Below are 27389 nucleotides of genomic sequence, written 5' to 3'. Positions count from 1 at the left end.
GAAGAGCGTAGCAGAAATATTGCTATGTTTATGTTTGAAAAATAGAGTCTTCCACGTTCCAACCTACCCTAGAGATAAATGTGTTCCCAGTATCCTGTTCTCATCTGTATTCTTTCCTCTCTGCAGTCTCATACTTGGTATTATCATTTCTCTTGGCATCTTTAGCCACTGTCCTCAAACAAAAGGCTTGCTGGTGTCGGGAGATGGGGAATGAAGTGAACATAATAAGACTAAGCAAGTGTAACTACAGGAAATAACATTTGTTGAACACTGTTTATGTGCCCCAGGCTAAGGGCTCCTCCTGAGTTATCTCTCAGCAATCCTCACACTGTCCAAGGGAGCATGACAGCCTCTAGACTGATAAGGAAGAGTGATTGTCCAAATCCTTCAGGTCTGGAAAGTGAGAAGAATACAGGAACAGGAACCTCTGGGCTGTCTCTATATTCACAATTGGGCAAATGCTAGTACAGAGATTTCTGAAAGATCTATCCCAGCTGGTAGTAAAGTCTTAGTTGACTTGTAAGGACAGGAAGATGATAACTTCATTGCTGCAATTCGAACTGTGTGTCTACTGTGTGCTAGGCACTATGCCAGAGAAAGGGAGCTGCCTGGGCCTTAGCCCACAGGGCCAGCATTTAGGGACAGGCTTCACTGACTTGCTACTCCCAGAGGGGAGAGGGTGTGATGAAGGTAGTCTGCCAATACGTATGCAGGCTCATCACACTTAAGGTAGCAGAATATATCTGGTGTACACTTGCAGTTGAACTCTCACTGGCTCTAGGACTTTGGGGGTCAGGATCTCAAGAGGAAAATCCTTTTGTACTGTTGTATTGAAGAGCCCAGGTTTGGGAGTCAGAAAAATGTGAATGCAGTTCCTGCTCTCCTAGCTCTGTGACCAGTGACAGATTCTTTAGCTCCTCAGTGCCTGTTTCCTCACATTATAAACATGAATTTGACAATTCTTCTTCACAGAGTTGGACAGGGTAGGGGCAAATGGGGGCTAACATGTCTGTCACCCTAACCTTCTGCCCAAGGTGCTTTTTTATATATATTTATTATACCCCACCCTGTTCCAAAAAGATTTGAGATGGCTTATAGAAGTATATATGTCTTCTTATTTTTAAAAAGTAAATGAAAAACATTAGAATAAAAGAAAATAGGTAAGGAAAAGTAAATGAAGCCAGAAGCAAGTAAAGTTAAGGCATAAACCATATTCATAAACAAGCCCCTGATAGACATTTCCTCTTGAAATTCCTACTGGCAGTTTCTACCAGGAACTTATATTTAAAATGTCAGATTCTAAGCTCATTGGCTTTCATCCAAAGTTGGCTTTTCCTCCTGATTGCCTTATTCTGCTCATGACTGTAGTAATATGAACAGATTTTAAGACCTCAAACTTTTATTATCTTTGACTTCTGTCTTTCAGAATCCAATCCAGTCCTATGCAATTAAATCAAAAAGATGCTTGCCACAGAAATATGAGATGGCTCCTGTTATTTATACCTATGACTTGATATTTGTCTACTTCTAATTCACTAGTTCCTTTGTCCTGTGTATATGTTTTGTGTCTTCAAATGAAAAGGTTTCCCTAAGGAGAGAGACTAAATATCCTAGCAGCTCCCCTTCAGGCACCTAGCACCAGGCTAGAAACAAAATAAGAAGTCGGTAAATAGCTATGACTGGCAGCATTAGCAAATACTTGTGTGCACCATCGACCTACGTCAGGACCCCATTTCCTGGGCTTACTCTTAGCATAGGAAGAAGAGGTGCCTATGTCTCACGTTCTTCCTCCCCTAAGGTAAGAAGGAGACGTCCAAGGCCTTCATGCCTTTGGCATACCTTTCTGAGACCAGTTCTCTCTCTCTTCCTTCCATTGCTTTAGCAAATCTTTATTAATTACTGTTTACTGAGCACCTGATATGTGCCAGACACTTGTCGAGGTATTAGGGATCCAGTGGTGAACAAAATACTCGCTCTATGGAGCTCACAGTCTAACAGGAGAAAAAGATGATAAACCAGTAAATGAATAAGATAATTTTAGCTAGTGATATGAGAAAATAAAGCAGGGTAATATAGCAGAGTGATTTGGGTGAGTGGTCAGGGAAGGCCTCTCTGGGAAGATGACACTGAGCTAAGAAGGAGCCAACTCTGTAAAGATCGGAGGGAAGAGTATTCTAGTTGAGCAGAATAGGAAGTTGATGACTCCCAAGTATCTGAAGTGGGTATGTACCAGAAACATAGAAGGCAGTGTGCTGGAATGTGGTGAGCAAGAAAGTGCTAGGAGATGAAGGGCCAAGAGATCAGGACAGAGAGAGTGGAAGTTTGGGTTTTATTCTAAGTGTGATAGGAAGCCACTGGAGGATTTTAAGCAGGAGAGCAGCATGATCTGATTACTTAAAAAGTAATGGATTTTTACTCTGTGTAGAATGGATTATAGGGGCAAGAGTGGAAGCAGGAAAGATTAATTAGGAGCGTACCACATCACGTAGCCCAGATATGACAGTTTTTTCCTCCCAGTTACTCACCCAGAAGAAGTAATTGCTTTCATTTGGCAACACAGCAGAGCTTCTGGCAGAGCTCCTTCAGCCTAACTGCCAAATACTAAAGATAAGAGAAGCCCAAAATATCAGCTGAACTAGCCAAAATCAGCACAGGGCCCTTTTGTGTTTTACAGTGATAATGAGAAAACTGAAGATAGAGAGGTCAGAAATGTCCCATCTGAGAAGCATTCTTGGACAACAGTCCTAGTCTGTAGTTCCAAGATCTAGGACCATATACTGTGGTCAGTCATCCAGAGCTGCTGTATTCTCACCTTTTGGACTCCTCCCTGCCCTTTCTCCATTCACCTTTGGTTGTCCCCAGACTGTCTTTATCTTCCACTTTCTTGGTCCTCCTCCCAGACCTCTGCCAGAGACCACAGTTTCTTCTTAGGGGCCTCACCCTTTACCTTCCATTCTCATTGGTGTCCTCTTGGTGGTCTTCTTTCTCAAGCATGTTCTAGGTTGTTGATCTCCAACAACAAGAATGTCTCTCTGTTTTCATCGTCTGTCACTTCTCTTCCCAGAAAGGTTTCCTTCTCAAAAGTTCCTCTTTGAATTCAAGTGAAACTAATAACCAGGTACTTTGGAAATCCTCCCAAGTAATCAGCCAGCCTCACCCTACCTAATATTCTCACTATTTAATTTCTCCTATATTTTTCTTCTTCTCTAACCAAATGTCCAGCCTATCTTATAGTGCTTACACATGTATCTTTTCCACCTTGAGTTTTCTCTTGCTCTCATATATCCACTAAGTCATCCTCATTCCCTTCAACAGGGCTCCAAATTAGATCTGCATTAAACAAGCTATTTTCTCCCTCTACTGTATATATAAAATATAGGGGGGGGCGGTGTGTGCGTGTGTGTGTCTGTGTAGGAGACTATAATTTTTGAAGTAGGTTCACACCTGTTATAACACCCCAGAACTGAACAGAATCTTAGACATCATCCTGTCCATTGCCCAGCTGAGTTTTGAGTGCCCTCTGTCACTTCAGTGAATGTATTCCTCCACTGATTGCAGAATAGTTAAGAATGTAATACCTCACCAACAGCCCATTTAACTTTTGGGTGTTCTGATTGTTAGAAAATTTTCTGTAAGTTTATCTAATATCTGCTTTCGGGTAGCATATCTCCTCTGGGGTCATAAATAACAGTGTAATACCTCTTCAGTTTGAAGATAACCTTTATATCCTCCAGTTCTGAAATAAATTTCCCAGTACCTTCAAATGTACCTCAGGTGACATTGTTTCCACATAGTTTTACCACACAATTCACCTTCCTTGGGAACTTTCTGATACATCAGTGTCCTGAATGTAGTGCCATACCCAGTGCTAGAACCACTACTTCCAGAGTAGTTGTTCATTGCAGTGGATCAGGATAAACCTTTCTGGTTGTGTACGTTTTACTCCTGTTAGCTCAGTCAAAATTGAATTATATTCATGGGTAATCAAGCAAGACTGTTTCTTCATTTGAATGAATAGGAAGCTAATTTGCTAAGTCTTTTTCCCCTACTTATCGTTGAAAGCTATATTCCAGTCCCCTGTCACTTACCTTCTTCCCATGCTAAACATATGCAGTTAGTTTTTAAATCTAAAAATAGGATTTAATAGTCATTTCTATAAATTTCATCCTTTTTTAGTCCTCATTTATTTTTAATTAAACTTTTTAATTTTTTACTTCCTCCTCCTTGAAACTATCTTCACTTTGCTTCTAGGGCACCACACTTCCCTGCTTTTCCTCCTACCCCACTGGTTTCATTTTTCAGTTTCCTTTGATGATTTATTCTCATCTCCCCAACTTCTACACTTTGGAGTATCCCAAGGCTCAATTCTCAGACTAATCTATGTTCACTCACTAGATGAGCTGGCTTTAAATACCATCTGTGTGTTGATGACTCCCAAATATCTCAAGCCCAGATCACTCCTCTGAACTCAGACTTGTATATTTATTCATTTATTCAACAGATGTCTATTGAGTGGCTACTCCATGTCAGATACTGTTCTAAGCCCTGGAGACAGACAAAATTCCCTACCCTTCGGAAGCTCATTTTATCCAACTTCTGATCCAGTATCTTCACTTAGGTGTCTAATAGGCATCTTGAATTTAACAAGTTTAAAGCTGAACTCCTCATTTTCCTCCCCAGACATGCTCTATCCACTGTCTTTCCCATTTCTGTAAATGGCAGCCACATTCTTTTAATTACTCAGGCAAAAAAAAACACTAAGCCATTTTTTACTCCTCTTTTTCTCACCCCCACATTCATTCTATTAGGAAATCCTATTGGTTTTCCGTTCTGAATATTTTTCAGAATCCAGCCACTTCTTACCACATCCATGACTACCATCCTGGTTCATCCACCATGGTCTCTCACTTGGATGATTGAAACAGTCTCTTAATTGGCCTCTCTGCTTCTGTCTTGGCTCTTCTAACAACTTTTCAACCAATTAGCTATAGTGATTATTTTTAAACCAAAGTCATATTATATAACCCCTCTGCTCAAAACCTTACAATGGTTTTCCATCTCATTCAGTAAAACCCTTATAATGTCCTTACAATGCTCTACAAGACCCTACCTGATCGTCTTCCTGTTTCCTCTCTGACCTCGTCCCCCATTGTTCTTCCACTTTGCTTAACCAGCTATAGCCACACTGGCCTTCTTGCTGTTTCTTGAATATGTCATGCATGCTCCTGGCTCCAAGCCTTGGAACTTGCTGTTCCTCTGCCTAAAAACACCCTTGCCTCAGGTATCCACATGGCTTCTTTCCTCACTTTCTGTAGAATTCTGCTTAAATAGCACTTTAGAAAGGGTTTCCCCAACCACCCTATATAAAATAGCATCACACACACATGCAATCACACACACCCCTACATCTTCATTCCCTAGCCATATCCCCTGCTCTTCTATAGTACTTAGCACACCTGACATACTATATATTACATGTGATATTTGTTTATTTGTTCATTGTATCTCATACACTAAAATGTAAGTTTTATTAGAAAGAGAACATAGATTTTACTGCTGAATCCCAGTGCCTAGAAAAGTGCTTGCACAGAGTAGGTCCTCAGTAAATATTTGTTGAATAAATGAATCATGAATGAATAGGCCCATGTGACAGAATAATGCCCCTCCTGAACATTCTACCCCAAAGCAAAATACACATTCTTCTCAAGTGTATATGGGACATTTTCCAGGATAGAATACCATGTTAGGCCACTAATTAAGTCTCAGTTGATTTTAAAAGGTGGACATCATACAAAATATCTTCTCTGACCATAATGGGATGAAGTAAGAAATCAATAATAGAAGTAAAACTAGAAAATTCAGATTTGCAGAAATTAAACAAAACACTCTTAAACATTACATAATGATCAGGGATCAATCCAAGAAGAAGATATAACAATTGTAAATATATATGCACACAAGATAGATGCATCTAAAAACATAGAGCAAATATTAACAGACATAAAGGGAGAAATTGTCAGTAACACAATAATAGTATGGGACTTTAACACCCCATTTATATCAATTGACAAATCATCCAGACAGAAAATCAATAAGGAAGCACTGGCCTTAAATTACACATTAGACCAAATGGACTTAATACATATATAAAGAAGATTCCATCCAAAAGCAGCAGAATACATATTCTTTTAAAGTGCACATGGAGCATTATCCAGGATAGATCACATCCTAGGCCACAAAACAAGTCTCAGTAAATTTAAGAAAATTGAAATCATATCAAGCATCACTTCCAACCACAACGCTATGAGACTAGAAATCTACTACAAGAAAAAACTGCAAAAATTACACAGGTGAGGCTAGACAATGTGCTACTAAACAACCAATGGATCACTAAAGAAATCAAAGAAGAAATTTTAAAATACCTGGAGACAAATGAAAACAAAAACACAACAATCCAAAATCTATGGGACACAGCAAAAGCAGTTCTAAGAGGGATGTTTATAGTGATACAAGCTTACCTCAGGAAACAAGAAAAATCTCAAACAAACAACCTATCCATACACCTAAAGGAACTACAAAAAGAACAAACAAAACCCAAAGTTAGTAGAAAGAAAGAAATCACAAAGATAACACCAGAAATAAATGAAACAGGGTGTAAAAAAAAAATAGAAAAAATCAGTGATACCAAGAGCTGGTTCTTTGAAGATAAACAAAGTTGATAAACCTTTAGCCAGATACATCAAGGAAAAACAAAAAAACAGAGCACAAATCGATAAAATCAGAAATGAAAACAGAGAAGTTACAGCCAGCACCACAGAAATATAAAAGATCATAAGAGATTACTACAAACAACTATATGCCAATAAACTGGACAGAAGAAATGGACAAACTCCTGGATATGTACTATCTTCCAAGACTGAACCAGGAAGAACTAGAAAATATGAACAGATCAATTACCAGTAATGAAATTAAATCAGGAATTTTAAAACCTCCCAAAAAACAAAAGTCCAGGACCAGACGGTTTCACAGGTGAATTCTACCAAACATTTAGAGAAGAGTTAACATCTGTGCTTCTCAAACTTCCAGAAAGTTACAGAGGAAGGAATGCTTCTGAACTCATTCTACAAGGCCCACATCACCCTGATACCAAAACCAGACAAATATATCACAAGAAAAAGGAAATACAGGCCAGTAACACTGATGAACATAGATGCAAAAATCCTCAAAATATTAGCAAACCAAATCCAACAATACATTAAAAAGATAATAAACCATGTTCAAGTGGAAATTATCCCGGGAAGCACAGATGGTTCAGTATCCACAAATCAATCAGTGTGATACACCACATTAACAAATTGAGGAAGAAAAATCATATGATCATCTCAATAGATGCAGAAAAAACTTTTGACAAAATTCAACATCGATTTATAATAAAAACTCTCCACAAAGTGGGTATAGAGGGAACATACCTCAACATAAAAAATGACCGTATATGACAAACTCATAGTTAATTACATACTCAACAGTGAAAAGCTGAAAGCATTTCCTCTAAGACCAGGAACAAGACAAGGATGCCTGGTCTCACCACTTTTATTTTTATTTTATTATTTTTTTTTGCAGTACGCGGCCTCTCACTGTTGTGGCCTCTCCCTGTTGTGGCCTCTCCCGTTGCGGAGCACAGGCTACGGACGCACAGGCTCAGCGGCCATGGCTCACGGGCCCAGCCACTCCGCAGCATGTGGGATCTTCCTGGACCGGGGCATGAACCCATGTCCCCCGCATCAGCAGGCGGACTCTCAACCACTGCGCCACCAGGGGAGCCCCTCACCACTTTTATTCAACATAGTATTGGAAGTCCTAGGCACAGCAATCAGACAAGAAAAAGAATTGAAATGAATCCAGATTGGTAAGGAAGAAGTAAAACTGTCACTGTCTTCAGATGATATGGTACTATACATAGAAAATCTGAAAGACACCACCAAAAAACTACTACAGCTTATCAATGAATTCAGTCAAGTTTCAGGACACAAAGTTAATATACAGAAATATGTTGCATTTCTATACACAAACAACAAACTGTCAGAGAAATTAAGGAACAATCCAATTTACAATCACATCAGAAAATAAAATACCTAAGAATAAATCTAACTAAGGAGGTAAAAAACCTATACTCAGAAAACTCTAAGAAACTGATGAAAGAAATTGAAGATGACATAAACAGATGAAAAGATATATACCATGTTCATGGATTTTAAGACTTAGTATTGTTAAAATGACCATACTACCCAAGGCAATCTACAGATTCAATGCAATCCCTATCAAAATGCCAAAGGCATTTTTGACAGAGCTAGAACAAATAATTTTAAAATTTGTATGGAAACACAAAAGACCCCAAATAGCCAAAACAATCTTGAGAAAGAGGAACAGAGCTGGAGGTATTATGCTCCCTGACTTCAGACCATGCTACCAAGTTGCAATAATCAAAACAGTATGGTACTGACACAAAAACAGACACATAGCTCACAGAACAGAATAGGGAGCCCAGAAATCAACCCACACACTTATGGTTTCTGAGACAAAGGAGGCAAGAATATACAAGGGAGAAAAGACAGTCTCTTCAATAAATGGTGCTGGGGAAACTGGACAGTTACATGTAAAAGAATGAAATTAGAGCATTTTCTCACATGATATGCAAAAATAAACTCAAAGTGGATTAAAGACCCAAATGTAAAACTGGAAACTATCAAACTCCTAGAATAAAACAAATAGAATATTCTTTGACATAAATCCAGTATTTTGAGGGATCTGACTCCTAAGGCAAAGGAAACAAAAACAAAAATAAACAAATAGGGCCTAATTAAACTTAAAAGCTTTTTCACAGCAAAGGAAACCATTGACAAAGTGAAAAGACAACCTACTGAATGGGAGAAAATATTTACAAATGATGCAGCCGACAAGGGGTTAATATCCAAAATATATAAACAGCTCATACAACTCAATATCAAAAAAAGAAACAAACAACCCTATTAAAAAATGGGCAGAAGACCCAAAAAGACATTTCTCTAAAGAAGACATACAGATGGGCAGTAGGCACATGAAAAGATGCTCATCGTTGCTAATTATTAGAGAAATGCAAATCAAAGCTACAATGGGGTCAACCTCACACCAGTCAGAATGGCCATCATTAAAGAGTCTACAAATAATAAATGCTAGAGAGGGTGTGGAGAAAAGGGAACCCTCTTACACTATTGGTGGGAATGTAAATTGGTACAATCACTGTGGAAAACAGTATGGAGGTTCCTCAAAAAACTAAAAATAGAGTTGCTGTATGATCCAGCAATCCCACTCCAGGGCATATACCCAGACGAAAATATAATTCGAAAAGATACATGCACCCCTATGTTCATAGCAGCACTGTTTACAATAGCCAAGACATGGAAACAACCTAAATGTCCATCGACAGATGAACAGATAAAGAAGATGTGGTATATATATATCCAAGAGAATATTATCAGCCATAAAAAAAGAATGAAATAATGCCATTTGCAGCAACGTGGATGGACCTTAGAGGTTATCATGCTAAGTGAAGTAAGTCAGAAAGAGAAAAACAAATCCCATACGATATGACTTATATGTGGAATCTAAAATATCTACAAAACAAAACAAAACAAAAACAAACTTACAGATAAAGAGAACAGATTTGTGGTTGCCAGGGGGAGGCAGGATTGGGAAGGGAAGTTAGCTGTGAGTTTGGGATTAGCAGATACAAACTGCTATATATAGGATGGATAAACAACAAGGTCCTACTGTATAGCACAGGGAACTATATTCAATATCCTGTGATAAACCATAATGGAAAAGAATATATATATACATATATATATGTATATATATATGTATATATAGCTGAATCACTTTGTTGTACAGCAGAAATTAAACATGGCATTGTAAATCCACTATACTTCAATAAAATTCTAAAAACCACAAGGTAACACCTCACACCTGTCAGAATGACTCATCAAAAAGACCACAAATAACAAATGTTGGCAAGGATATGGAGAAAAGGAAACCCTTGTACACTGTTGGTATAATATAAATAGGTGTAGCCACTATGGAGAACAGTATGGAGGTTCCTCAAAAAACTAACAGTAGAACTACCATATGATGCAGTAATTCTGCTCTTGGGTGTATATCCAAAGAAAATGAAAACACTAATTTGAAAAGATACATGCAACCCAGTGTTTATAGCCACATTATTTACAGTAGCCAAGATATGGAACCTAAGTGTCCATCAACAGATGAATGGAAAAAGGAGATGCATACACACATACACACAATGGAATACTACTTGGCCATAAAAAGAATAAAATTTTGCCATTTGCAGCAACATGACTGGACCTAGAGATATTATGCTTAGTGAAATAAATGACACAGAGAAAGACAAATACTGTGTGTTATCACTTGTATGTGGAATCTAAAAAAATAAAACAAACTAATGAATATAACAAAACAGAAACAGACTCACAGATTTAGAGAACAAACTAGTGATTACCAGTGTAGAGAGGGAAGTAGGGAAGGGCAACGTAGAGGTAGGGAATTAAGAGGTACAAACTACTATCTATAAAATAAACTACAAGGATATATTATACAGCACAGGGAATATAGCCAATATTTTATAATAACTTTAAATGGAGTATAATCTATAAAAATTTCAATCACTACATTGTACACTTGAAACTAATATAATTGTAAGTCAGCTATACCTCAATAAAAAATAAAATAAATTAAAAACTCATGGGACACTAAAAGCACTGTTAAGGGGAAAGTGTATAGCTATAAGCGTTTACACTAAAGCAACTAGAAATATCTCAAATCAAAAAATTAACTAGGGACTTCCCTGGTGGTGCAGTGGTTAAGAATCCACCTACCAATGCAGGGGTCATGGGTTGGAGCCCTGATCCAGGAAGATCCCACATGCTACGGAGCAGTTAAGCCCGTGCACCACAACTACTGAGCCTGTGCTCTAGAGCCCACGAACCACAACTACTGAACCCCACACGCCTAGAGCTCATGCTCCACAACAAGAGAAGCCACCGCAATGAGAAGCCCATGCACTGCGACGAAGAGTAGCCCCCGCTTGCCACAACTAGAGAAAGCCTGTGTGCAGCAACGAAGACCCAGCGCAGCCCAAAATTAATTAATTAATTAATTAAAAAAAAAACAACTACTACACAACTTAAGGAACTAGATAAAAAGAACAGACTAAACCCAAGGCTAGCAAAAGGAAGGAAATAATTAAGATTATGGTGGAGATCAATTAAGTTGAGAATAAAATAACAATAGAGATAATCAGTGAAACCAAAAGTTGGTTCTTTGAGAAGATCAATAGAATTGACAAACCTTCAGCTAGAAAACAAGAGTGAGAACTCTGAAATTACTAAAATCAGAAATGAAAATGGGGTGCTCACTTTGACAGCGCATATACTAAAATTAGAATGATACAAAGATTAGCGTGGTCCCTGCACAGAGATGACACTCAGATTCTTGAAGTGTTTTGGTTTTTTATAGTTGTAGTACAGTATTGTATATTGAAATTATAAGAGAGTAGATTTTAAGCATTCTACAAAAAAAAAAAAAAAAGTTAACTATATGAGGTAATGGATATTTTAACTTGATGATAGGAATAATTTTACAATGTATATCAAATCATCATGTTTTACACACATTGAATGTTACAATTTTATTTGTCAGTTACACTTCGGTAAAGTTGGGTGGGGGGAGAAATGAAAATGGGACATTGCTACCAATTCTACAGAAATAAAAAGGACTATACGAGAGTACTATTAACAACGCATGCCAACAAATTGAATAATTTAGATGAAATGGACAAATTCCTAGAAACACAATACCTACCAAGACTAAATCACAAAGAAATAGAAAATCTGAAGAGACCTGTAACTAATAATGGGACTGAAGCAGTAATCAGAAGTCTCTGAAGGAAAGCCCTGGACCTGATGGCTTCAGTGGTGAATTGTACCCAACATTTAAAGAACTAACACTAGTCTTTCTCAACCTTCTCCAAAAAATTGAAGAGGAGAGAATACTTTCTAACATGAAGCCAGCATTATCCTGATTGCGAAGCCAGACAAAGACACCACAAGAGAGAAAATTCCAGACTGATATTCCTTACGAACATTGATTTAAAGATCCTCAACAAAACACTACCAAACCAAGCTCAGCAGCATGTTTAAAGGATTCTACACCATGACCAAGTGGGATTTGTTCCTGGAGTGCAAGAATGGTTCCGCATATGAACATCAATCAATTTAATAGACCACATTAACAGAATGAAGGGGGAAAAAAACACGATCATCTCAATTTATACAGAAAAGCATCTGATAAATTTCAACACCCTTTCATGATAAAAACACTCAACAAATTAGGAATAGAAAGAAACTACCTTCACATAATAAAAGCCATATGTGAAAAGCCCACAAGGAACATCATACTCAAGGATGAAAGAAGGAAAGCCTTTCCTCTAACATCAGGACAAGGCAAGGATGCCCATTTCTGCCACTTCTACTCAACATAGTACTGGAAGTTGTAGCCAAAGCAATTAGGTGAGGAAAAGAAAAAAAACAAGGGCATCTAAACTGGAAGGGAAGGAGTAAAATTTTCTCTGTTTGCAAATGATATTATATGTAGAAACTACTATTGATTCCACACAAAAAAGCTGTTAAAACTAATAAATGAATTCAATAAAGTAACAGAATACAAAGTCAACTCACAAAAATTAGTTGCATTTATATACACTATATACTATGAACAATCTGGAAAGGAAATTATGAAAATTCCATTTATAATAGCATCAAAAAGAATAAAATACTTAGGAATTAAACAAGAAGATGAAAGACTTATACAATGAAAAGTATAAAACATTGCCAAAAGAAATCAAAGAAGGCATAAATTAGAAACACATCCCGTGTCCATGGATTATGAAACAGTATTGTTAAGATGTCATTACTATGCAAAGCAATCTATAAATCTATACATTCCTTACACTCCCTATCTAAATCCCAAAGGCTTTTTCTTTTTTTTGCATAAATAATAAATCCCATCTTAAAATTCATATGGAATCTCAAGAGGCCCCAAATAACCAAAACAATCTTGAAAGAGAAGAACAAAGGGGGAGGACTCACACTTCTGATTTCAAAATTTACTACAAAGCTACAGTAATCAAAACAGTGTGGTACTGGCATAAAGACAGACATATATAACAATGGAATCGAATAGAGAGCACAGACTTAAACTCCTGTATTTATAGCCAAATGATTTTTGACAGGGGTGCCAAGACCATTGAATGGGAAAGGACAGTCTCTTCAACAAATGGTGCTGGAGAAACTGGATATCCATAAGCAAAAGAATGAAGCTGGACACTTATCTAACACCATAACTTAAGATGGATCAGAGACGTAAATGTAAGACCTAAAACAATTAAACTCCTAGAAGAAAACACAGGGCGAAAGCTTCCTGACATTGGATTTAGCAATGATTTCTTTGGATGTGACACCAGAGGCACAGGCAATAAAAGAAAAAGTAGACAAATGGGACTGCATGAAAAGTTTTTTGATTTGTGCATCAAAATATAATATCAACAGAGTAAAGAAACAACCCAGAGAATGGGAGATAATATTTGCAAGTCATATATCTGATAAGGGGTTAATATCCAGGAACTATGGAAAACTCCTAAAACTCAACAACAAAATAACCCAATTAAAAAATGGGCAAAGGGCTTGAATTCCAAAGAAGAAATACAAATTGGTCAATAAGCACATGAAAAGATGCTCAATGTCGTTGATAGGGAAATGCAAATCAAAACTGCAATGAGATATCACCTCACACCCATTAGGATGGCTACTATTAAAAAAAAAAAAAAAGAAAATACCAAGGTTTGGTGAGGATATGGAGAAATTAGAACCCTTGTGCATTGTTAGTGGGAATGTAAAATGGTATAGCTGCTGTGGAAAATGTTATGGCAATTCCTCAAAAAATTAAAAATAGAATTATTATATGATTGAGAAATTCTACTTCTGGATATATATCCAAAAGAATTGAAAACAGGGTTTTGAAGACATGTTTATACACCCATGTTCATGGCAGCATTATTCACAGTAGCTAAAACGGAAGCAACCCAAGTGTCCATCAGCGGATGATGGATAAACAAAATGTGGTATACACATATAATGGAATATTATTCAGCCTTGAAAAGGAAGGAAGTTCTGCCATATGCTACAACATGAATGAAACTTGAGTACATTATGCTAAGTGAAATAAGCCAGTCACAAAAAGACAAATACTATATGATGATTCCACATATATGACATACTTAGAGTAGTCAGAATCATGGAGACAGAAAGTAGAATAGTGGTTGCCAGGGGGAGGAAGGAATAGGGAGTTATTGTTTAATGAGTATAGAGTTTCAGTTTTACATGATGAAAGAGTTATGGAGGGCTTCCCTGGTGGCGCAGTGGTTGAGAGTCCGCCTGCCAATGCAGGGGACGCGGGTTCGTGCCCCGGTCCGGGAAGATCCCACATGCCGTGGAGCGGCTAGGCCCGTGAGCCATGGCTGCTGAGCCTGTGCGTCCGGAGCCTGTGCTCCGCAACAGGAGAGGCCACAGCAGTGAGAGGCCCACATACCGCAAAAAAAAAAAAGACTTACGGAGATGGTTGGTAGTGATGGTTGTACAACATTATGAACGAATTTAATACCATTGGATTGTAAACTTAAAAACAGGTAAGATGGTAAATTTTATGTGTATTTTACCACAATAAAAAAAATTAGGGGTGGGGAGATAATGCCCTGCCAAAGATATCTATATCCTAATTCTCAGAACCTATAAATGTGTTACCTAACACGGCAAAAGGAATTTTGCAGAAATGGTTAAGGATCTTGAGATGGAGAGAGTAGCCTGGATTATCCAGGTGGGCCCAATGTAATCTCAAAGGGAAGCAGGAAAGTCAGTGTTAGAGAGGGATTTGAAGGTGCTATGCTGCTGGCTTTGAAGATGGAAGAAGGGGCCAGGAGCCAAGGAGCAACCATACTCTAGAAGTTGTAAAAGGCAAGGAAATAAATTCTCCCCTTCAGCCTCCAGAAGGAACACAGCTCTGGTAACACCTTGATTTTAGCTTAGTGAGACATTTTGGATTTCTGACCCCCAGAACTTTAATAAGAGAATAAATTTGTGTTGTTTTGAACAACTAGCTTGTGATCATTTATTCCAGCACCAATAGGAAACTGATGCACACGCCTGCCACTATTAGACTGTAACATTCTATAGGACATGGGTCTGGTCTTCCTTGATTTTGTAATACATCACAGGTCACTGTTGCTGGAGCACAGGTACTTTGGCTTTTTCAATAGAGAATATATGACAGATAATCATGTCCCTTTTGCTCACCACAAAGCCTGATAAATGATGATATTACTAGATGAAGGTCAGCTTTCTAAGACTGTCCCAGTACATAAGAGCCCACAGCTGGAATAACTCTGTAAGAAATAATTCACTTCTCCTTGAACAGTGAAGTTCACATTCATCATTGGGAGGGACAGTGACTTAACTCCATCCACTCCCAGCACTATGCAGACCTTTGGGGGGAGTGTTCTGGATTCAGAGGCTAAAATGGGAGGTTCTGATAAGATGCTTCTGGGATTCCAGATCTAAAGGAGGGAACAAAGCCAAAATCCAAGAAGCTAGGAGAGCAGTCTAGAAGATACCAGCACTGAAGGGGATCAGGGTGGATGTTACCGAATCAGAAATCTGCGACCAGGGATACAAGAGCAAACAAGCCAGGAACAAATGGGGAAAGGGGGTTATAGTGTCTGGGACTGTCACAGCTGCTTTTTTGGGCCAAATAAGGCCTGTTACATAAGTGGTTTAAAATACCAAAGATGGAACAGATGGCAGTTGATTCATGCCCACACAAATTATTGCTTTTTTTTTTTTTGCCCAGCTATACTCTCATTTAAGGCAAAGTAGGGTTTTCAAGAGCTGTGCAGGAATATTGATGGCCCAGTTATAGTTTTTCCTGATTGAATCTCGCAATTAATGAACAGAAATGAATATACCACTAAGATCTCTAATCCTAGAGACCAAACAAAAACACTTTAAAATCCAGCAAAATTGAGAAGATCTTAGAGTGTAATATACAAAATTTCAGATCTGATTTTTCATATCTTCAATGTGTTTTTGTTTTGTTTTGTTTTGTTTATTGATTTTTTTAAACATCTTTATTGGGGTATAATTGCTTTACAGTGGTGTGTTAGTTTCTGCTTTATAACAAAGTGAATCAGTTATACATATACATGTGTTCCCATATCTCTTTTCAGTGTGTTTTTAAAAGAAAACTTTATGGGATTCCCTGGGGGCGCAGTGGTTAAGAATCCTCCTGCCAATGCAGGGGACACGAGTTCGAGCCCTGGTCTGGGGAGATCCCACATGCCGCAGAGCAACTAAGCCCGTGCGCCACAACTACTGAGCCTGCGCTCTAGAGCCCACGAACCACAGCTACTGAGCCTGCGTGCCACAACTACTGAAGCCCGCGCACCTAGAGCCCATGCTCCGCAACAAGAAGCCACAGCAATGAGAAGCCCACGCACCTCAACAAAGGGTAGTCCCCGCTTGCCACAACTAGAGAAAGCCCACGGCAGCAACAAAGACCCAACGCAGCCAAAAATAAATAAATAAATTTATTTAAAAAAAGAAAACTTTTTATAACCTGTGCCTGATATGAATAAGGCCTTTTACTTTTTTATTATAAACATTTAGGCTTAAAGTGATTATAGCTGACATTTAAGACCAACAGGAGCCAGTGGCCTGTTCAAGGACAAATTATCCGTATTTCAGACTAAATCAAAAGTAAACATTTTCTAAAGTCCCTTCATGTCTGCATTAGTCCTGTGGAAGCCAAATGCAGCAGACAAGCTCTCTCCCCTCCCCTCCACCCTGTATATTCTGTAGGCTAACTTTAAAATTAATTGTCTTTTCCACAAAGCAATATTAATATACATTTTGAACCATTTCCACATCTGAGTTCTTGAATGCTAATTTAATTGATTTTTCTGAATCAACATTTTTATTTCATCAGAAGAATATTGCAAAAGATCCTGAGTTATGTTATTTTATAGTTTAGTATTTTCCTAAATAGGGTGGGGTGGAGAGAAGAGAAACTATTCTGATGATCTTCACTTGCTGGGTTTTTTTTTTTAATTTATTCTTTTAAAGAAGTAATAGCAGTAAATTTATGTCATTTCATAAATGCTTGCAAAGATTAACTGTTACAAAGTGTTCTAAATAATAAAGCTATATTCCTGAATATCTGCATTTGAATATGCTAATAATCAGTTTAAAAGCAACACAGGCAGTAAAGGGGAGATCACCATTCTGAACCACAAAGAAAAAAAATGTTGTCACCAGCAGTGATGTCACTCATCCCCAAGGTTCTAAAAGCCTATTAGAAATTAGCTTTAGGGAGAAATGTCTTCTGACTTGTCATTGGTTCTAAAAGGCAGTCATTGTTAAACAAACACAGACCCCTTTTTGGAATCTATATAATAAACTCAGACACATTAATCTCTACTCACGTCTTTAGTCAGGGTCTGACCCCTAACTCTCATGGCAATAATGGAAGGAAGGAAGGAAGGGCGAACTGAAATGACATTAGCTAACAGTTTGTGTAAAGGTTCAGATGTGCCTATAAGCAAATAAATATAATTTCTTAACTTTTTGTTTTTACTGAGTCCCATAAGACAGAAAGTGTCTTTCTGTGATGATCAGGATTACATTACAACCTCTGTGTACTTTGTTTAACAGTGTTCAGTTAACCCCGAGATTTGATTTAAGAAAAGGCATGGAGACAAAAGAAGAGGTCACCTCCTGTTTGGCCTGGATGTTTTGGTCTTTGGACAAAGCCCTGCCTTTAAAGAGTCAAAAGTTCTTGGTAGTACCCCTGCCTTTGCCACTGACAAATGTTTATGACCTAAAACATCTCACTGAATCTCTGAGGGTCTCGGTTGCGTCATGTGTGAAGTGAGGAGAACAACACCTTCTCTACCAACTATGAAGAACTACAAATGAGGCGGGGTGGAAGATGTGAATGTACTTAGCAGGTCCTGCCATGCAAATGAAATGATAGTATTTGATAAGACCTACTTTCTTGAGAAGAGTACAAGTGTCATCCCCCATTCTTAGACTATCAGAAATAGTGCACAGTCAAGAAATAAATGCTTACCATGGTTACGAATAAAACTATACTTTGATGAAACTAACAAATTAGAATGAAAAATATAATCCCTTAAAAAAGTTATGGATTAGAAAACTAGACAAGATACTAGAAACTTGCCAGCCAGTACTTTCAAATTCATATTTACTTAGTGGCATCTCTTCAGTGCTTCTGGGCAAATTTATGAGATAAGCATAGATCTTTAATGCCTCTCTCCCATTCTAGATTCCAGCTGAAAGGAACAATAACAACAACAACAGAAAAAGAAATGGGAGGGACCTATATTAGTGTTAAAAATAGGGAAGGGCATCATCCTGTGGCAGAAACATAAAGACACTTCTGCTCAGCTTTGTGCAGATCATACCAGGTTAAAGGGAGACACTGAGCAGGGACTTGTAACTTCCCTTCCTGAGAAAAAGCTGTGTCCCATGAAGTAAGGTGACTGACGCACTTGGAACAGCCCAGAGACCTGAGGATTTGTGCAGTGGTTAGAACAAGTGGCTGCAGCAGCTACAGACCTTACATTTCAGATTCAAACCTGTGGAGAAAAAGTGAGGGCTTCTTTCCAGGCATTTCAGCCCAAGAATCTCCCTCCATGTTCCGCTTACCTTAGGCCTACATACCCTTGAGCCAGAGTGAATAGGAAGGGGGCCCCACCTGAAGCATGTTGGCTGTGGGAAGGGGAGAGAAACCTGGGTATGGTTTCTAGGGGCAAAAAGGGTGAATGAATGCTTAGCAGCCCCATTTACTAAAATTGTAGGCTCTTGATCACTAGACGCTTCACGTATACCTGAGTTCCAGAGTGAGGTGGATTTAGCAAACCCTTCCTTTCCTATTGATTTGAGGAATTCATTTGCCACTGCCATTGCTTCTTGCTCATCCATACTGCCTGCCGCAATTGCTAGGCTAACTTCAAGGTGATTTGTACAAAGCTAATCCAGCACTAGCTTGTTCTTGGGAGCCTGGCCCCTACAACCTGTCTTGCCAATACTCCTTGATGATGGAACTGTGCCTTCAAAAGCAGCTGAAGTGTCTCCCTGTCACGGTATACCAACACACTACTGGGTTTTTGAGGCCTCGTATTTTCCTGGTAACCGCCTCCCCTGAGAAGATTCCCTTGTGTATCCAGAAAGGAAGCCATGGTGTTTTGAATTCTGAGTCCCAACAGCTCTCATGGACTCTGTCCAGTTTCACCAGGCCTGGAATCTAAACAAAGTGAGGCTATCTAGGCTGCAAAGGGTGGAAGCAGTCTCAGCCTGGCTGCAGAGTACTCAGTTGCCACTGCTGCAGCAGCCCGGTCTCCCAGCTGGAGAAAAGGGCAGGCCGCAGTGCACTTGGTGGGGGGGAGGGCTGCATTTACTCCTTGAGGTTTCTTGTTACCTTACTACACCACTCACATGGTTTGCTTTTAACGGTCTGCTTGTCATGTTCCATTTGACCTATAAAAATGCTAGCATCCTTTAAGTAGATTTCTGTTAAAAAGTTGAATGTTTCTTTATCAGGTCACACAGCATATTTGATAATAATCGCCAGGATCCCACAGGACTGACAGCTGCTCTTCAGGCCACAGACCTGGCTGGAGTTCTGCATATGCTCTACTGTGTCCTCTTCCATGGCACAATTTCGGATCCCGGCACTTCTAGTCCCAAGGAGAGTTACGCTCAGAACACAGTCCAAGTGGCCATTCAGAGTTTACGTTTCTTCAACAGCTTTGCAGCTCTTGATCTGCCTGCTTTTCAGGTACCAGGAATTGGTTAACCAGCCAAGAGTTAATAATTTTGTGTAGATATGATGAGAGGTTCTTTTCCTGGATTGGGGCATAAGGAATAAGCTACAATACAGGGAATAATAATACATACTATTTATTAAGCTACTGTATTCTAGGAACTGGATTAGGTGCTTTGCATGTGCTTTCTTATTTATTCTCATGACTACCCTACAGAATATTATTATACCCATTTTACAGGTGGAAAAGCTGGCAGTTAAGTAATTTCCCAGGGTTACACATGGCTGAGCCAGGACTGGTACCCATGGCCCCAAGCCTATGCCATTCTGCTACTTATAAATCTTCTGTCTTAATTTCTTTAGAAAAGGCATTATCATACCATAAACATTTAAATATTAAGGAAAGTAATGATTTCTTATATAAACACAACCAAAATTAGATAAATTGTTTTGATTGATATGACTGTCTATGAATGATTTAACTGACTTGTATCCAACGTAAAGTGCATGTGTAGTTAAATATGCAAACCCCTATAAATACTAAGTTTTTATAGCTAAAGAAAAATTGCTTTATAACACCAGACTGTCAGCTTAGAAACAGATTGTTTTTCATATAGGAAATTTAATTTTCAAAAACACTGAACCTTTGGAACAGAGCAAGCCCCAAGGAGTAGACTTTCTCTTTCAGTTTATTAACTGTCAAGTGATTTCATTAAAAAGGGAACAAACTTGGCAGATAATGAACCCATAATTTAGATGAATTGCTTTGCTCAAAGGGAAAAAGGTTATAGAGATACAAATGTATGAAAATTGTGGTCTTTGGTCATCGCAAGATGGAAGAAATACTTCTGTTTTGTAGCTGGTGACAAATGTGCAGTTCTTGTCTTCCTGTCATTCTCTTCACAACTGGAAATTAGTAAGTCGTATCATTGGATTCAGTATCTTTCAACTTTGTAGATTTAGTTTATCCATCATAAGAACAAAAATCTCTTCCTTAGGGTTAATGCTTTTCAGTTTTCAAAGCACTTGAACTAGCCTTAGGTGGTAGCTACACAATATATGTAAAGTTCTGAGAGTTTACAGCCACACCTAGAACAAGAGGTACCTGCTCCAGAGAATGCCAATGGTTCTTGCCTCTGGGTTGAATGTAACATTTGTGTTTTATGAAGACCCAACCCCATTGTGTTCTGTCTGGAAACAGCTTAGAAATCAAGATATGCTAATTTTATGCCCTCAGAATATGGAGACCAGCAGGCTACCCATCAGCTAGGTCCAACTAGAGTGGTTTCTTTTGTTACCAGGGATTATGAAAAGCAAATACCTAAAAATGTTCCTGAGCTCCTGGCTTATGGGTCTTCTGACCAGGATTTATACTGCTTCAGGGGTCGCCACATCATACACAAGCATTTACATTAAGTCAGCCATTTATTCCATCAGTCACTCTGAGTGTCAGGGAGCCCCAGGTCCCTGCCCTAGCCCCAGCCCTCCATGAACTCACAGCCTGTGCAGCCTTACTCAAAAGAACCACTCAACTCCAACCAGCCCTGCTCCCTCATGACCTTTAGGCACAATGGCCAATAACGTTAGAAAAGTCAAAAATCTATTTCTGGAGCCCTTCATGCCCAACTAAGATGAAACCATGGCTTCTCCTCTGCAGCTCCTTGCCATATCGAGCCCAGAATATATTCCCTACCTGAGCCGCTTTTGCCACAACCCCAGAAGAAACACCAAGGTGACTCGAGAGTTCGAGCCATTCTTAGAGTGAGATGCCCACCTCCCCAGGGGAATGTCCTTTTGCGGCTGGTTCCCAACACTTCTTTTGCTTCTTTCTTCTCTGTCCTTCCTGTTACTCCGTATTTCTCTTAATTCTTTCCTGATTTTTCTTCTTTTCCTTTTCTCTGTTCTGACTCTCCTGTCTTATTTTAGTAATTTTGCCATCACTGCTTCTCAATCTCTCCCCAGACATTGTTCCCAGGTACCTTTACCCCCTTAACCAGTGCATGGGCCAGGAAAGCCTTCAGGGACCTTCCTCCTGGCTGCCATCCTTTTGGTGCCCAAAGTCGAGCACATGTTTTTCTCTTATGCTTCATCAGTGTGTGCAGGGACCCCAGATACCTAGAATTTCTAGCATCAGGTCCTTTAATACATCTACCAATGATTACCTTACTGTTCCAGTTACTTTTATACATTTGAAAAACAAACAAACTTAGTGGGGTAAACAACAACCGTTATGATCACAGATTCTGTGAATCCAGAATTCAGGCAGGACTTTTCATGGTGGAGGTGGCTTGTCACTACTCCACGATGTAGGGCTTCAGCTGAGGGGCTCAAATGACTGGGGTTGGGGGGTATGGAGAAGAGGGGCAAATTGACTCAAAGAGCTGGGAGCTCAAATTATCTGGAGGCTCCTTCACTTTCATGTTTTATGCCTGGGATTGATTACTCAAAGACTAGGTTCATCAAGGACTATTGGCCAGAGACTCTACATATGGCTTCTCTATGTGACTTGGGCTTCTCAAAACATCGTGGTGTCTGTGTTCTCAGTAGGAGTTTCCTGAGAGGAAGCTTCTGGAAAACAACTGCTCCAAGAGAACCAATGGAAGCTGCATGGCTTTTTTTATGACCTGGCCTCAGAAGTCATATGGTTACATATCAGCCATCCTCTATTGGTTAAATCAGTCATAAGCCTTCCAGATTCAAGAGGAGAAGACATAGGCCCCATCTCTCAATGGGAGGACTGTCAAAGATTTATAGTCTTTTTTTTTAACTAACCACTACACTTTGTTGAGCAAGCTAAAGCAAAGCATCTGACCACATAGATATCATTGATGTAGATAGACATCTGATCAATCATGCAATGCTCAAGTAAATAGCATACAAATACACAATATTTGCATTGTAAAGCAGTGGGTGAGTTTAGGAGAAAAGTATTATTTTTATGATAGATATGGTCAGAGAAACTCATATTCTAGTTCATTAAAACAACTTACTTGTCAAAAGTGAGATTTCAGGAACTATGTTTATAAAGCACAGGAAAAGAGATTTTAGGTACAGTATGGGTCTGAGCTCATAAAAAATCTGGGAGACAATTTATGAATTGCCTGAGAGGATTGAAGGAACTGAAGAAGAAAATTGAAATGAGATAAATGGTCTGACCCTCTGAAGAGTTAGACAAGACAGTGTAAGACATGTTGACGGTTTGAGTCCCAGTGCATCACAAGAATGCATCTCTGTAGAGCTGTTATGGAGAAGCATCCTCATCAAGACCTCTGGGTCCCGAGTCAGACTGACCTGACTTTGAGCCATCATACTACCAAGTTGTATGACCTTAGACAAGTCATTTGAATCCTTAAGACTGAGTTTCTCATTTGGAAAATAGACACTTACCTCACAAGTCTGAGGTTTAGATGAGATTACATAAAGGCACTGTGCTAGCTAGCACATAGTAGGCCCTCAGGAAATGTGGACTGACTCATATTCTGAAGGTGAAGAATTTACCCAAACCATCTTGCAGATGTTGAATCAAAAGGTTAGGTTTCGAATGCAACATTCCCAGTGCTTCTGCACCCTTCTTTGAAGCCATAAACCTATGTGATTGTTTTGGTGTGAGAACTCATTGCATAGTAGTAACAAAAGGTTATCCATTAGAATATTTTCTTAACTGGTTCCATTTCATTATATACTAATAAGGCTGTCAGAATATTTTTCTCCCTTTGGCAAAGAGTCTGATTTCACTCTGAATTCATATTGGCACAGATGGCCTTGAGATCCCGGATATTGTATAGTGCATATACTTTGACAGTTTTTACAATTGAAGGTGGTCTCAAGAAACAAATCAATGTACTGACTTGGCAATTAATTCTGGCGAAAAAGGAAATATAGTTTCCTTGAAAAATTGGTTTAATTTTTATATTCAAACTTACATGCCCCTTGACCTGCTCTTATCAGTGAAGGTTAAACAGAGGGCACTGGGTCACAGCAAGCTGGACACAACTAATTAAATAAGGGCTGAGCTGAGAAGGTGTCACTACTTGATTTAAAGGAGCAGGGCCCTCCTGAAGTCTCTTTGGGGCCTGAAAAACATTTTGTCTCGGTGCAATGAAACGGAGACAGAAGGCACTCTTAAAATTTAGTAGTAATTTTGTTTCAACAGTATTTATTAAAAAGACGGTGCCTCCCCGGCTGTTAGGCAGAGTGAATTCATTGAAACTTCCAAGCTGCAAAGTATCTGACCTGGTTCAAGCCAGCCAAGACCTCAAATCAAGAGATGAGTTTAAAACACTGCCTTTTCCCACAGGCTGGCAGTGGTGCTTCATTCCAGTGTGGGCTGCGAGTGCATTCTGTGGGCCTCGCCTCTCCCCTTTGCCCTCCTGTCGCTCTGTCTGTTTGACATGTTTATTAAATAGACGCTTCAGGCTGCACAGACAGACTCAGGCTCTCCTCCCGCGTCGCCCACCACCAACAGCCCTTTGACTGTCTCAAGAAAGGATCCCAGAAGCCTCGTAGCTGAGGGGGCTTCATGGTTTGTTTTTTGTGTTCTTTTGGGGGGGCGGGGGGAGGTTGTTGGGTTTTTTTACATTACTTTGGGAGCACAAGAGCTATTTGAATAACTAATTGTTATTTATATTTCTTTTCTATTTGAACATAAGTAAATAATTAGAGTCATATTTTTATCCCTGCATACAAGAAAATATTTTCTCCTTCAGAAAAAAAAAGTATTGGAAGTTAGCTAAATGGTAGATTTACAGGTGAGTTTTAGTATTATTATTTTTTCCAAATTTTCTACAGTGAGACTGTGCAATGAGAAAAAAAATACCTCGTTAAAAATGGGATAAATACTCATGCTTTAGGTGAATAGTGTCTTGATCCACGTAGTACAGGCATTTGGTCTGCTATGCTTTATTTTCTGTCTTTTTTTTTTGTTTTTATTTTCAGTTTAAACGTTGCATTTATTATGGTCATTTAGTGGAGCAGGAATCCCTGAACTGAACTGTTAAGCACAGTGCTCTAGAAATTTCATATGCTTTTCTGGCATCATGGCAGAAGGTGCACAGGGCCCAGGTGTGTTTTTGTGATTTGCAGCCCTGGCTGTCCCTGGGCTGGGGAGTTCTAACTGCTTCTTGTCTTTGTTAGTCTATCGTAGGGGCAGAGGGCTTGTCCCTTGCATTCCGGCACATCGCCAGCTCCCTACTGGGCCACTGCAGCCACGTCTCCTGTGAAAGCCTCCTTCATGAGGTCATCGTCTGTGTGGGCTACTTCACTGTCAACCACCCAGATAACCAGGTAAGAGGCACAGGGAAGTTCCTCAGACTGCTTCCCCAGCACTGAGAGTGTGAGGTATTGGAGTGAGAAAAGGCAGGCTAGCCTGCTGGAACCCATCTGTCCTGTGTGAGGCCCTTTAACCAGGCTCCAGGGATATGCCTCTGACTTCTCTCCAAAGAGATTTGATCAGCACTAGACCAGCACTAGGACTTCCTCTTAAAGCTATAACAATAAGATATTTTTAATAAAATATTCTTCTTAAGCCACACAGAAGCATCTGCTCCCTTACCACATAGATCCTGATGCTTTATTCATATTTTTTTGTTGTTGTTTTAATGAACTGGATTACATCTTTCAACTTGGGTCACTTTGCAAATATTATAGCATTAGTCTGGTGCTTTATGAAACTGCTCTTGGTCTTTGGCTTCTGCCTAGGTGCTTAAGAGGGTGCCAGATGGTGTTGGAGGGGAGCCTGAGAAGGCAGGGCTTGGGCCTTACTCCCTTGAATCACCCAGAGTAGTTTTGCTTTTAACTATTTTGATTATTTGGTTTCTAAGCGAGATTTCATTTGTAAATAGGGTTCTGTTGCTTTAAAAAGTTGGGAAATCTGTGTTACAGATTTTATTTTAAAAATAACAATAATAAAGCACTTTATCTTTTTTATAACTTTTTATTTTATATTGGAGTATAGTTGATTAACAATGTTGTGATAGTTTCAGGTGTATAGCAAAGTGTTATACATATACATGTATCTATTCTTTTTCAAATTCATTTCCCATTTAGGTTATCTTTATTTTTAAAAACAGTTATGGCATAACTAACATATCAAATTGTAATTCCTGACTACCTCATTTATCTAAAGCCTCATATTCAGCAACCTTAATTATGTGGATTATAGCTGAGAAAAAGGCCTATGAACAGCCCTTAACCCTCACTCTAAGCTTACTAATTTTTATTTTAGGCAACTCTCTAATAACTGTGCTTACTAGGTTTATTAGCCTGCAGTAAACTAGACCAGGGCAGAAGAAGGAAGGAGATAGCTGTAGTGCCAGAGCCAAATACAAGGTGAGAACCTACACACTAAGAGCTGCAACTGCCTATCTGATAGGGAGAAAGAGGATAGAAAAAAACAAGACAAGCACAAGACCTCAGGAATTGTAGCCATCTGGGACTTCCCTGGCTGTCCAGCGGTTAAGAGTCTGCACTTCCACTGCAGGGGGTATTGGTTTGATCGCTGGTCAGGGAACTAAGATCCTGCATGCCACGTGTCACGGCCAAAAAAGAAAAGAAAAAAAAATTGTAGCTATCTGGTTTCAAAGGGACACTAAGCCCTGTATTTGATTTCCCTGGATGATTGTTGATGCCCCCAGTGCGGACCCTGAGTGAGCATGGAGGCAAAATGTATGTTCTGTGCATTCCCTTTAAGAAGGCTGAGGAATATGAAGTCCATTCTAGAAAGATTTCCATGATTAAAATGTAGAAAATGTGGACCCTTGCCAGAAGAAGCGTCATACATAGAAAAATTCCCCTTTCGCAGACCTCGTTGCCAGAAGGGCAGATCTTTCTCACCTCCCGCCACAGGAGCACTCACGCAGTGCTCTCTCAGGTGCTGATGCTTTGTCCTTTCCGCGGACTAAGCCCAGCAGGTTCACGAGTCTCTTACAAGCTACTCAAGGAAGGAAAGTTGAGCGAAATCTCCTGTGTGGTTTTCTTTTCTTCATGTGTATCCATTTGACCTACTAAACTGCATTTCATTTCCCTCTAAAAGTTTGTTTTTATTTTTCTGATTACAAAAGTGTTTCTTACTCATCATGAAAAAGATAGGCAAGTGTAAAGAAGGAGGAGGAGTCACAGTTATTCCTGATCTCACTGTTGATATAGTCACTGTTACCATTTTGGCAGGTTCCTTACAGTCTCTTTTCTGTGAATATTTTTGCCAGTTAATATTATTGAGATATAATTAACATGTAACACTGTCTTATTTTTAAGTGTGTACAGTGTGAAGATTTGATATATTTATATGTTGCAAAATGATTAGCACAGTAAATTTAGTTAGCCATCACCTCACATAGTTAAAATTTTTTTCCTTGTGATGAGAACTTTTAAGATCTACTCTCAGCAGC

At 39.1% G+C, this 27389-nt stretch overlaps 1 protein-coding gene across 1 annotated transcript in view; it reads left to right on the top strand.

Moving 5' to 3' along the window:
• The window catches only part of SCAPER (S-phase cyclin A associated protein in the ER), a 240365-nt gene that overhangs the window by 174535 nt on the left and 38441 nt on the right, over positions 1 to 27389 (top strand). Inside the window, exons 8-9 of the mRNA XM_007462447.1 lie at positions 19782 to 20019; positions 25138 to 25287. Coding sequence (XP_007462509.1) covers positions 19782 to 20019; positions 25138 to 25287 — 388 coding nt within the window. The remainder of the gene's footprint in view (positions 1 to 19781; positions 20020 to 25137; positions 25288 to 27389) is intronic.

This window comes from Lipotes vexillifer, unplaced genomic scaffold (assembly GCF_000442215.2).
Source record: "Lipotes vexillifer unplaced genomic scaffold, Lipotes_vexillifer_v1.1 scaffold1456, whole genome shotgun sequence".
Classification (NCBI taxonomy): domain Eukaryota; kingdom Metazoa; phylum Chordata; class Mammalia; order Artiodactyla; family Lipotidae; genus Lipotes; species Lipotes vexillifer.
Note: the sequence above shows the minus strand (reverse complement) of the source record. Positions and strands in the feature narration are given on the sequence as shown.